This window comes from Oncorhynchus masou, chromosome 30 (genome assembly GCF_036934945.1).
Source record: "Oncorhynchus masou masou isolate Uvic2021 chromosome 30, UVic_Omas_1.1, whole genome shotgun sequence".
Taxonomy (NCBI): domain Eukaryota; kingdom Metazoa; phylum Chordata; class Actinopteri; order Salmoniformes; family Salmonidae; genus Oncorhynchus; species Oncorhynchus masou.
The window spans coordinates 65,125,808-65,138,340 of record NC_088241.1 but is presented as its reverse complement, the minus strand read 5'-3'; the positions used below and the strand labels follow the sequence as shown (position 1 = coordinate 65,138,340).

General features: G+C 41.0%; 1 protein-coding gene across 1 annotated transcript in view; it reads right to left on the bottom strand.

Annotated features, from left to right (window-relative positions):
* LOC135522944 (proteasome activator complex subunit 2-like) overlaps positions 1 to 1,979 on the bottom strand; it is a 9,529-nt gene extending 7,550 nt beyond the window's left edge. The window contains exons 1-4 of the mRNA XM_064949666.1: positions 1,848 to 1,979; positions 1,117 to 1,149; positions 749 to 811; positions 118 to 204 (exon numbers count right to left, since the gene is read on the bottom strand). Of these exons, the coding sequence (XP_064805738.1) occupies positions 118 to 204; positions 749 to 811; positions 1,117 to 1,149; positions 1,848 to 1,895 (231 nt within the window). The 5' untranslated portion in view covers positions 1,896 to 1,979. The remainder of the gene's footprint in view (positions 1 to 117; positions 205 to 748; positions 812 to 1,116; positions 1,150 to 1,847) is intronic.
* Between the last annotated feature and the right edge of the window lie 10,554 nt (positions 1,980 to 12,533).

Genomic DNA, 12,533 nt, shown 5'->3' with positions numbered 1-12,533 from the left:
AGCATTTCCTACTACCTATAGAGTGCACTACTTTTGACCAGGACCCATAGTAGTGCACAGGGTGCCATTTGGGATGCAACACATGTATCTGGTTAGAAGAGCATGATAGTCAGTCACCTCATCCTCCGCAGTAGGAGGGTCTGGTATGGGGATGTTCAGAGGGGCTTGGAGAGTGGACAGGTCTGGGAGGTTGAGATCATCCTCCTGGAAGAGACATGGGAGAGACAGATGAGAGGGAGGGAGGGAGAGGGTGGAGGGATAGATGAGAGGAAGGGAGGTAGAGGGTGGAGGGAGGGGGATAGATGAGAGGAAGGGAGGTAGAGGGTGGAGGGATAGATGAGAGGGAGGGAGGTAGAGGGTAGAGGGATAGATGAGAGGGAGGGAGGTAGAGGGTGGAGGGAGGGTGATAGATGAGAGGAAGGGAGGTAGAGGATGGAGGGATAGATGAGAGGAAGGGAGGTAGAGGGTGGAGGGAGGGAGGATAGATGAGAGGAAGGGAGGTAGAGGGTGGAGGGAGATAGATGAGAAGACGGGAGAGGGAGGTAGAGGGATGTAGAGGGAGAGAGGGTGGAGGGAGGGGGAGATAGATGAGAGGAAGGGAGGTAGAGGGTGGAGGGGGAGAGAGGGTGGAGGGAGGGGGAGAGAGATGGAAGGGAGGAGGAGAGATGAAGGATGAACGGAAGGTCAATTTCACAATGTAGGAAGGAACAGACCGTGACACATGAACTAATCAATGAGGCCTACTTACCTTCAGCAGGTTGTCCAGCTGAGAGATCTTCAATGGGATGTAGTTGGAAAACAGATTATCTGCCTGAACAAAAAACAGAACTTGGTAGGTACCAACACGCCCAGGAACAGCATGCCCCCCTTTCTATTTTACCTTTATTTAACCAGGCAAGTCAGTTAAGAACAAATTCTTATTTTCAATGATGGCCTAGCTGGGTTAAGAATGACAGATTTGTACCTTGTCAGCTCTGGGATTTGAACTTGCAACCTTTTCGGTTACTAGTTCAACCCTCTAACCACTAGGCAACCCTGCCGCCCCATTTCAAATGGCAATGCCATCGCACCAGCACACATGTGTTGTTAACACAATAAGGCAAACACGTGACTAACCTGTTGATACAGAGACTGGTGGAAGTTCTCCACCTAAAGGCAAAGGGATGAAAATAAAGGTGTGTAAGTGGTGTAACATTTGGAAAAATGTGTTTACTAAACTTTTACTGTAAAACATCTTGAACTCACAAGCTGGATCAATGTTAGACTAGGATGTATTGTGTAATAATTGTGTAATCTGTTGTAAATTAGCCATTGCACACATAACTATACAAAAGGTTGCGTTCCAGTCGGCTGCAAACGAGAATTTCTATTGGACAAATTTAAGGTAGATCCCTCCGTTTGCTTCCGTTTGGTTCGTAATGAATACACCCCTGGGCCATGTTCAGTTACCAAACTTTCTCGAACGTTGCAGAGTCTGTACATACATGCCATGAATCGAGACAATGCGAGTCCGTGTTCTACATGAACTATTTATATCTGAACGTCCCAAACAGTTCAACCCTGCTGAACGTGGCCCAGTGAAACCGTTAAGCCAGGTTGTTTTTTGCTTTCGCTCTTGTCTGGAAGCATGACATGGATTTTTACAATTCCTAACAAACAAATTGTGCGTAACAGACCAAAATGGAACAATGTATCTTTGTTCGCAGGAAACATAGTTGTAACCTATGTGCTCTTATGAAATCATTTGAACAAAGTTAAAGGGGGAACATATGATGTAAAATAAATTTAAAAAAATCCAAATTAACGCCTAACATTTATTAACAACATGTGCATGAGTTAGTGCTTACCTTTACTGCGTTCACGCGTTTTATTTTCATTACAGACGATTTCGACATTTTGAGCGAACGGTATTGTTAAATAAAGTAAAAGGTCAGTCGTTGGACACGTCTCTATTTCCTCAAACTTTCCTACTTTCGATTTCAAAGGATTATATTCAAAACCCTCGGGTCAAGCCACACCCACTGAAAGAATGTATTCCTCCAAAATGAAATAACTTGATATTGAGTACATATTGTTGAATTAAACCGTTTCAAATACAGTAGTATTTGAAGACCAGGTTCTAAACTATCCATACAGTATAAAGCTTTTTCACTGAGGAAAGGTAATGTCAGGCCACCTTTAATTTCACCAGTCTAACTAAATAACACATGGGTCATATTGATATTTTGCGTAAAAGTTCCACGATAATATGCCACAGTTTTCTCTCAAACTCACTGATTATCATTGACCACCAGATGGAAGCATCGAGCCTTATTCTATTTTCCAAGGAGGGACCGTGTGCGTCCTCACTTCACCTTTCACGTTGACTGATAAGCCACACATGCATAACAGCAGCTGTGGAAAAAGTACCCAACTTGCCACACATGCATAACATCAGCTGTGGAAAAAGTACCCAACTTGCCACACATGCATAGCAGCAGCTGTGGAAGAACTATCCAACTTGCCACACATGCATAGCAGCAGCTGTGGAAGAACTATCCAACTTGCCACACATGCATAGCAGCAGCTGTGGAAGAACTATCCAACTTGCCACACATACATAGCAGCAGCTGTGGAAGAACTATCTAACTTGCCACACATGCATAGCAGCAGCTGTGGAAGAACTATCTAACTTGCCACACATGCATAGCAGCAGCTGTGGAAGAACTATCTAACTTGCCACACATGCATAGCAGCAGCTGTGGAAGAACTATCCAACTTGCCACACATGCATAGCAGCAGCTGTGGAAGAACTATCCAACTTGCCACACATGCATAGCAGCAGCTGTGGAAAAAGTACCTTAATATAGATACCTTAATAGAAAATGACTCAAGTGAAAGTCACCCAGTGAAATACTACTTGAGTAAAAGTATTTGGTTTTAAATATACTTAGGTATCAAAAGTACAAATATAAATAATTTCAAATTGCTTATATTAAGTGAACCAAATGTTTTTATATGTACAGATCTCTCTCTCTCTCGCTCTCTTTCTTTCTTTCTCTCTCTCTCTCTCGCTCTCTCTCTTTCTTCTCTGTCTCTCTTTCTTCTCTCTCTGTCTCTTTCTTCTCTTTATCTCTCTCTTTCTTCTGTCTCTCTCTCTCTCTCTTTCTTCTCTCTCTCTCTCTCTGTCTCTCTCTCTCTTTCTTCTGTCTCTGTCTCTCTCTCTCTCTCTCTCTGTCTCTTCTCTGTCTCTCTCTCTTTCTTCTCTCTCTGTCTCTCTCTCTCTCTCTGTCTCTCTCTCTCTCTCTGTCTCTCTGTCTCGCTCTCTGTCTCTCTCTTTCTTCTCTGTCTCTTTCTTCTCTCTCTCTCTCTGTCTGTCTCTCTGTCTGTCTCTCTGTCTCTCTCTATTGGCATGGAAAGCATATATTAACTTTGCCAAAGCAAGTGAAATAGACAATAAACAAAAATGAAATAAATAAAAATTAACAGTGAACATTACACTTACAGTAGTTCCAAAAGAATAAAGACATTACAAATGTCATAGTATGTCTATATTACAGTGTTGTAATGTGTATAAACATAAATATGGGTTGTATTTACAATGGTGTTTGTTCTTCACTGGTTGACCTTTTCTTGTGGCAACAGGTCACACATCTTGCAGCTGTGATGGTACACTGTGGAATTTCACCCAGTAGATATGGGAGTTTATCAGAATTGGGTTGGTTTTCAAATTCTTTGTGGGTCTGTGTAATCTCTCTACCTCTCTCTCTGTGTAATCTCTCTACCTCTCTCTCTGTGTAATCTCTCTACCTCTCTCTATCTGTGTAATCTCTCTACCTCTCTCTCTGTGTAATCTCTCTACCTCTCTCTATCTGTGTAATCTCTCTACCTCTCTATCTGTGTAATCTCTCTACCTCTCTATCTGTGTAATCTCTCTACCTCTCTCTCTGTGTAATCTCTCTACCTCTCTCTCTCTGTGTAATCTCTCTACCTCTCTCTATCTGTGTAATCTCTCTACCTCTCTATCTGTGTAATCTCTCTACCTCTCTCTCTGTGTAATCTCTCTACCTCTCTCTATCTGTGTAATCTCTCTACCTCTCTATCTGTGTAATCTCTCTACCTCTCTATCTGTGTAATCTCTCTACCTCTCTCTCTGTGTAATCTCTCTACCTCTCTCTCTCTGTGTAATCTCTCTACCTCTCTCTCTGTGTAATCTCTCTACCTCTCTATCTGTGTAATCTGAGGGAAATATGTGTCTCTAATATGGCCAGGTCGCAATTGTAAATGAGAACTTGTTCCTACCTGGTTAAATAAAGTTGAACTAAAATAAATAAATACATTGGGCAGGAGGTTAGGAGGTGCAGTTCAGTTTCCACCTCAGTTTGTGGGTAGTGTGCACAAAGCCTGTCTTCTCTTGAGAAGTGTTCCAAAAAAGGTCCAGTTGCCAGGACCACAAATACAAATTCTGTACACAAACACAACCCACAGAGCCCCAGGACCAGCTTGCTTAGGGGATTCTTCTCCGGGTTCATCTCTCTGTAGGTGATGGCTTTGTCATGGAAGGTTTGGGATTCGTTTCCCTTTAGGTGGTTTAACGTCTCTTTTCTGGATTTTGATAATTAGTGGGTATCGGCCTAAGTCGGCTCTGCATGCATTATTTTCTGTTTTACGTTGTTCACAGGGGGTATTTTTGCAGAATTCTGTATGCAGAGTCTCAATTTGGTGTTTGTCCCATTTTTTTTTAAATTCTTGGTTGGTGAGCGGACCCCAGACCTCACAACTATAAAGGGCAATGGGTTCTATAACTGATTCAAGTATTTTTAGCCAGATCCTAATTGGTATGTTGAATTTTCTGTTCCTTTTGATGGCATAGAATGCCCTTCTTGCCTTGTCTCTTAGATCGTTCACAGCTTTGTGGAAGTTACCTGTGGCGCTGATGTTTAGGCTAAAGTGTGCATAGTTTTTTGTGTGCTCGAGGGCAACAGTGTCTAGATGGAGTTTGTATTTGTGGTCCTGGCGACTGGACCTTTTTTGGAACACCATTATTTGAGTCTTACTGAGATTTACTGTCAGGGCCCAGGTCTGGCAGAATCTGTGCAGAAGATGTAGGTGCTGCTGTAGGCCCTCCTTGGTTGGGGACAGAAGCACCAGATCATCAGCAAACAGTAGACATTTGACCTCAGATTCTAGTAGGGTGCTGCAGACTGTTCTAATGCCCTCACCAATTCATTGATATACCTTTGACCTAAATGACTAATGATGATAAATACAATCCACCTGTGTGTAATCAAGTCTCCGTATAAATGCACCTGCACTGTGATAGTCTCAGAGGTCCGTTAAAAGCGCAGAGAGCATCATGAAGAACAAGGAACACACCAGGCAGGTCCGAGATACTGTTGTGAAGAAGTTTAAAGCCGGATTGGGATGCAAGAAGATTTCCCAAGCTTTAAACATCCCAAGGAGCACTGTGCAAGCGATAATATTGAAATGGAAAGAGTATCAGACCACTGCAAATCTACCAAGACCTGGCCGTCCCTCTAAACTTTCAGCTCATACAAGGAGAAGACTGATCAGAGATGCAGCCAAGAGGCCCATGATCACTCTGGATGAACTGCAGAGATCTACAGCTGAGGTGGGAGACTCTGTCCATAGGACAACAATCAGTCGTATATTGCACAAATCTGGCCTTTATGGAAGAGTGGCAAGAAGAAAGCCATATTAAAGATATCCATAAAAAGTGTTGTTTAAAGTTTGCCACACGCCACCTGGGAGACACACCAAACATGTGGAAGAAGGTGCTCTGGTCAGATGAAACCAAAATTGAACTTTTTGGCAACAATGCAAAACGTTATGTTTGGTGTAAAAGCAACACAGCTCATCACCCTGAACATACCATACCCACTGTCAAACATGGTGGTGGCAGCATCATGGTTTGGGCCTGCTTTTCTTCAGCAGGGACAGGGAAGATGGTTAAAATTGATGGGAAGATGGATGGAGCCAGATACAGGACCATTCTGTCCCACTTGTTGTTGATTCTTCACAAAAAAATAGTTTTATATCTTTATGTTTGAAGCCTGAAATGTGGCAAAAGGTCGCAAAGTTCAAGGGGGCCGAATACTTTCGCAAGGCACTGTATATGTTGAAGAGGGTGGGGCTTAAGCTGCATCCCTGTCTCACCCCACGGCCCCGTGGAAAGAAATGTGTGTTTTTTTTTGCCAATTTTAACCGTACACTTGATGCTTGTGTACATGGGTTTTATAATGTCGTATTTTTTCCCCCAACACCACTTTCCATTAATTTGTATAGCCTCATGCCAAATTGAGTCAAAGGCCTTTTTGAAATCAACAAAGCACGAGAAGCATGAGAAGACTTTGCCTTTGTTTTGGTTTGTTTGTTTGTCAATTAGGTGTGCAGGGTGAATACATGGTCTGTCGTACGGTAATTTGGTAAAAGGCCAATTTGACATTTGCTCAGGACATTGTTTTCATTGAGGAAATGTACAAGTCTGCTGTTAATGATAATGCAGAGGATTTTCCCAAGGTTGCTGTTGACGCATATTCCACAGTAGTTATTGGGGTCAAATTTGTCTCTACTTTTATGGATCGGAGTGATCAGCCCTTGGTTCCAAATATTGGGGAAGATGCCAGAGCTAAGGATGATGTTAAAGAGTTTTAGTGTAGCCAATTGGAATTTGTTGTCTGTATATTTGATCATTTCATTGAGGATACCATCAACACCACAGGCCTTTTTGGGTTGGAGGGTTTTTATTTTGTCCTGTAGTTCATTCAAGGTAATTGGAGAATCCAGTGTTTTCTGGTAGTCTTTAATAGTTGATTCTAAGATTTGTATTTATCGTGTATATGTTTTGCTATTTGTTCTTTGTTATAGAGCCAAAAAGATTGGAGAAGTGGTTAACCCATACATCTCCATTTTGGATAAATCATTCTTCATGTTGTTGTTTGTTTAGTGTTTTCCAATTTTCCCAGAAGTGGTTAGAGTCTATGGATTCTTCAATTCCATCTCTCTCCATCTCTTCTTTCTCCTGGGTCCTGTTGGCCCGAAATGCGCATTATTCTAAGGGATGTGTCCCAAATGGCACCCTATTCCCTACACAGTGCACTACTTTTGACCAGAGTTACAGATGTTATCATATCCTGGATGTGTTTAACTCTCCCATGTGAAATCTGATTTGACCTGTATCATGAGTTACTGTGTGTGTGTGTGTGTGTGTGTGTGTGTGTGTGTGTGTGTGTGTGTGTGTGTGTGTGTGTGTGTGTGTGTCCGTCCGTACATCCCACTAGGTGGAGGAAGCTAAGCTCCAGATTGGGGACCCTGAGTTGAGGAAGCTGCTAGGCCTGACCACGGCCGACCTGCGTTTTGCATACATCTCTATTTTGGATAGATAATTCTTTCTGTTTAGTGTTTTTCCAATTTTCCCAGAAGTGGGTCGATTCTATGGATTCTTCAATTACTTTGAGCTGATTTCTGATGTGCTGTTCCTTATTTTTCCGTAGTGTATTTCTGTTTTAGTGATTCACCATAGTGAAGGCGTATAGACTCGGGTTTTCTGGCTCTCTATGTTTTAGGTTGGACATGTTTCTCAATTTCTTTCTTAGATTCTTGTGGAGAAAAAAGTGAAAAAGTGAGAGAAAAAAAAGTGGAGAAAACTGCATAGAACCGAACCTGATGGTCGAAGCTTATTAAGGACCTTTATTCCCCAAAGACCAAAAGTTAAGTAAAAAAAGTCACTTTATAAAAAATGTAAAAAACATTGAGCGAATGAGCTGATAGATTATATTTATCAGTTGGTTACAGGGACATAGGTCATCCATAAGACCTGTAATGAAATGAAGGCCTACTGCAAACTGGCCCAAATGTGTACTAAAAGACTAGACGTGTATGTGTGTGTGTTAGGGGGTATTAACAGAGAAGAAGCAGACCTAACTCCCTGAGGTTAGGTCTGCTTCTTCTTCTCTGTTAATACCCCCTAACTCCCTGAGGTTAGGTCTGCTTCTTCTTCTCTGTTAACACCCCCTACCTCCCTGAGGTTAGGTCTGCTTCTTCTTCTCTGTTAACACCCCCTAACTCCCTGAGGTTAGGTCTGCTTCTTCTTCTCTGTTAATACCCCTAACTCCCCGAGGTTAGGTCTGCTTCTTCTTCTCTGTTAATACCCCTAACTCCCTGAGGTTAGGTCTGCTTCTTCTTCTCTGTTAATACCCCCTAACTCCCTGAGGTTAGGTCTGCTTCTTCTTCTCTGTTAATACCCCTAACTCCCTGAGGTTAGGTCTGCTTCTTCTCTGTTAATACCCCTAACTCCCTGAGGTTAGGTCTGCTTCTTCTCTGTTAATACCCCTAACTCCCTGAGGTTAGGTCTGCTTCTTCTCTGTTAATACCCCTAACTCCCTGAGGTTAGGTCTGCTTCTTCTCTGTTAATACCCCTAACTCCCTGAGGCCCTTTTATCTATTGCCATGGCGGCGGCTAATGCAGACCCAATGCTTCCACACTAATCTGTGTGTGTGTGTGTGTAACGGTTGAAGGAGAGGCGGACCAAAATGCAGCGTGGTTTCTATTCATGGTTCTTTAATAAAGAAAAAACTATACATGAATAGACTAACAAAACAAGAAATGTGTTAAAAACCTAAACAGCCCTATCTGGTGCAAACACAGAGACAGGAACGATCACCCACAAACACACAGTGAAACCCAGGCTACCTAAGTATGATTCTCAGAGACAACTAATGACACCTGCCTCTGATTGAGAACCATACTAGGCCGAAACATAGAAATACCCAAATCATAGAAAAACAAACAGACTGCCCACCCCAACTCACGCCCTGACCATACTAAATAATGACAAAACAAAGGAAATAAAGGTCAGAACGTGTGTGTGTGTGTGCGAACAAACAGGTAAATAAAACTAATTCTAATGCAACAAAACCATCAGTCTGAAATTATATTTACATTTTAGTGAATAGCTAAAACCTCAAACAAAAAACAAATAACTCTAAACTTTAAGGCATATTTTTTGCCATTAAAAAAACATCAAATTGGTCATAAATACAGTATAGATGTATAGATTGTAAATGTATATGTTGATCAGAAATACAGTATAGACATTGTTAATGTTGTAAATGACTATTGTAGCTGGAAACGGCTGATGGAATATCTACATAGGTGTACAGGGGCCAATTATCAGCAACCATCACTCCTGTGTTCCAATGGTATGTTGTGTTAGCTAATCGAAGGTTATCATTTTAAAAGGCTAATTGGATCATTAGAAAACCCCTTTGCAATTATGTTACTACAGCTGAAAACTGTTTGTGCTGATTAACGTCTCTAGGGTATGTGGGACGCTAGCGTCCCATCTGGCCAACATCCAGTGAGATTTGGCAGAGTGCCAAATTCTATTACAGAAATGCTCATTATAAAAATTCAGAAAACAAAACATAATTTACATAGGTTTAAAGATTAACTTCTTGCTAAACAAACCACAGTGTCATATTTATAAAAATGCTTTTTGGCAAAAGCATACCTAGCCCAGAACATAGCCCAGTTGACAAATTATTACAAACAGTAACCAGCCAAGCAGAAGCGTTACAAAACTCAGAAAGAGATAAAATTAATCCCTTACCTTTGATGATCTTCATATGTTGGCAATCAGAAGACATTAATTTACTCAATAAATGTTCCTTTTGTTCAATGAAGTCTCTTTATATCCAAAAACCTCAGTTTTGTTAGCATGTTTTCTTCAGTAATCCACAGGCTCAAACTCAGTCAAAACAATCAGCCAAAAAAATCCAAATTGTATCCGTAAAGTTCATAAAAACATGTCAAACGATGTTTATATTCAAGCCTCAGGTTGTTTATTAGCCTAAATGATCTATAATATTCCAACCGGACAATAACGTTGTCAATATAAAAGGTAAACAAGAAATGCACATGTGCCTGAAAAAGCTCTGCATCACGTTAGGGTCCACTCATTCAGACTGGTCTTACTCCCTCATTGATAAGAATACAAGCTTTAAACGATTTCTAAAGACTGTTGACATCTAGTGGAAGGCATAGGAACTGCAAATGGAGTCCTAAGTCAATGGATACGGTAATGGCATTGAATAGAAAACTACAAAACCCCAAAACTACTTCCTGAATGGATTTTTCTCAGGTTTTCGCCTGCTAAATCAGTTCTGTTATACTCACATACACTATTTTAACAGTTTTGGAAACTTCAGAGTGTTTTCTATCCAAATCTACCAGTTATATGCATATCATATCTTCTGGGCCCGAGTAGCATGCCGTTTAATTTGGGCATGCTTTTCATCCAAAATTCAGAATGCTGCCCCCTACCCTAGAAGCAATACAACTGGCCTTTAGACTAGTTGAGAATCTGGAGCATCAGCCTTTGTGGGTTTGATTACACACTCAAAATGGCCAGTAACAAAGACCTTTCTAGTGAAACTCGTCAGTCTATTTTGGTTCTGAGAAATGAAGGCTATTCCATGTGAGAAATTGCCAAGAAATGAAAGATCTTGTACAATGCTGTGTACTACTCCTCCACAGAACAGCGCATACTGTCTCTAACCAGAATAGAAAGAGGAGTGGGAGGCCCCGGTGCACAACTGACTAAGAGGACAAGTACATTAGTGTCTAGTTTGAGAAGCAGATGCCTCACAAGTCCTCAACTGGCAGCTTCATTAAATAGTACCTGCAAAACATCAGTCAGTCAGTCTGTAGTCATAGCCATCAATCAGTCAGTAGTCATAGCCATCAGTCAGTCTGTACCTATAGCCATCAGTCAGTCTGTAGCCATTGTCTACCATGTCAAATGTATAGCCTACTTTTGAATGATCAGATAACGGATTTCAGTAAGTTTTTATAAATCAAGGTACAACAATTAAAAGGTAAAGCAAATGGAGGTAAAGCAAATGACTTCAAAGTCTTAGTTTACTAAAAAGTAGCTGTAAATGAATGTAAAAATAAAATGAGGTAAGTAAGTTAGCATAATATTGTAATAAAGATGAGGACATCCAAAGTAGGTTCTAGTGGTGCACTCGTCAGCTGTTTGTGAAAATCGCCGAACCTGAAACCGCAAATCTAAACACAAATAAATGCCACATGGAACAGTTTTTGTTTTGAATATTTTATTTTTGCATTTTCCAATTATTAAGAGCATTCAAAACAAAAGTGAAAAGATATTAGACAACGAAAGGACAAAGTGACAGTAACAGACGAGTGTAACAAAAAAACAAAAAAATAATTATAATTATAACAAACAAACAAACATACAATAAGTAAAATAATAATAACGAGACATTGGATCACCTGCCGTAGGTGATATTATTATATTATTATATTATACATTACGTGTGAAACATTATGTGAGGATTATATAGAGATTCAATCAATGAGATGTGGGGGAGATTCTCCATATAGTCAATAAAAGGTTGCCAAATTCTGTAAAATGTCTTTAACTTATTCCTCAAGCAGTAAGTGATTTTCTCCGAAGGGATACAACTATTAACTTCCGAAAGCCACATTGCAACTGACAGAGAGGAATCCAATTTCCATTTCAAGGCAATACATTCCTTGGCTTTATAGTATGGCTTTGCCTAAGATTGGTGTTAGTAAAGTTACCCAGTAGACAGACCTCCGGGTCTAAAGGGAATGCAACCCCGTGAATTGAGGATATGGTATCGCATACCCCCTGCCAGAAACCGTGTTGTTTTGAACACTGCCAATTGGAATGGAGGAATGTTCCTTCATCTGAGCCACATCAAAAACATAGGGAGGAGATATCAGGGTTGAACTTGTGCAGTCTAGACGGGGTGATATAGAGCTGATGGGGGAAATTAAACTGGATCAGTCAGTATCTGGAGTTCAATGTGGATGTAACACCATCCCTGCATAGGTCACTCCATAGATCCTCATCAAGATCAATACCCAGATCTTTTCCCCATCTAAGTCGGGGTTTATCTAGCCCAGGCAGTGTTAGTCCTGACATAAGAGCATCGTATACACGGGAAATGGTATTGAACAGTGGTTGGTCTGCGTGGCAGAGTTGTTCAACAGGTGACATCTTAGGTTCCATTGTCCCTTGAGAGTCACCCTAATAAAGTTTCGTAGTTGTAGGTAGCTAAAGAAGTCCCTGTTAGGCAAGTGGTATTTCTGTTTCAGCTGATCAAAAGACATAAGAACTCCCTCCTCGTAACAATGTTCCAGAAGAGTGATCCCCTTATCAGACCAGGGTCTAAAGTTACTACTGGAAAAACATAGGGATCAATCTTTTGTTCCAGCTCATGCAGTTTGCACCATGCCAGGACAGAATGTATGATTAAAGGGTTGTCTGATGGTTTTTATACATTTTCTGTCCCATTTGTAAAACAATTCTGCCCCAGTGTCATCATTTACCTCAAGCTTTTCAATGTTCAACCATGAGGGAGAGGGACCATTGTCAAACCTCTGAGCCAGAAACCTAGACTGTGCAGCCCAGTAGTACATTCTAAAATTGGGGAGGTTTAAACCCCCTTGACTGTAATCAAGGGTCAGTTTATCCAGG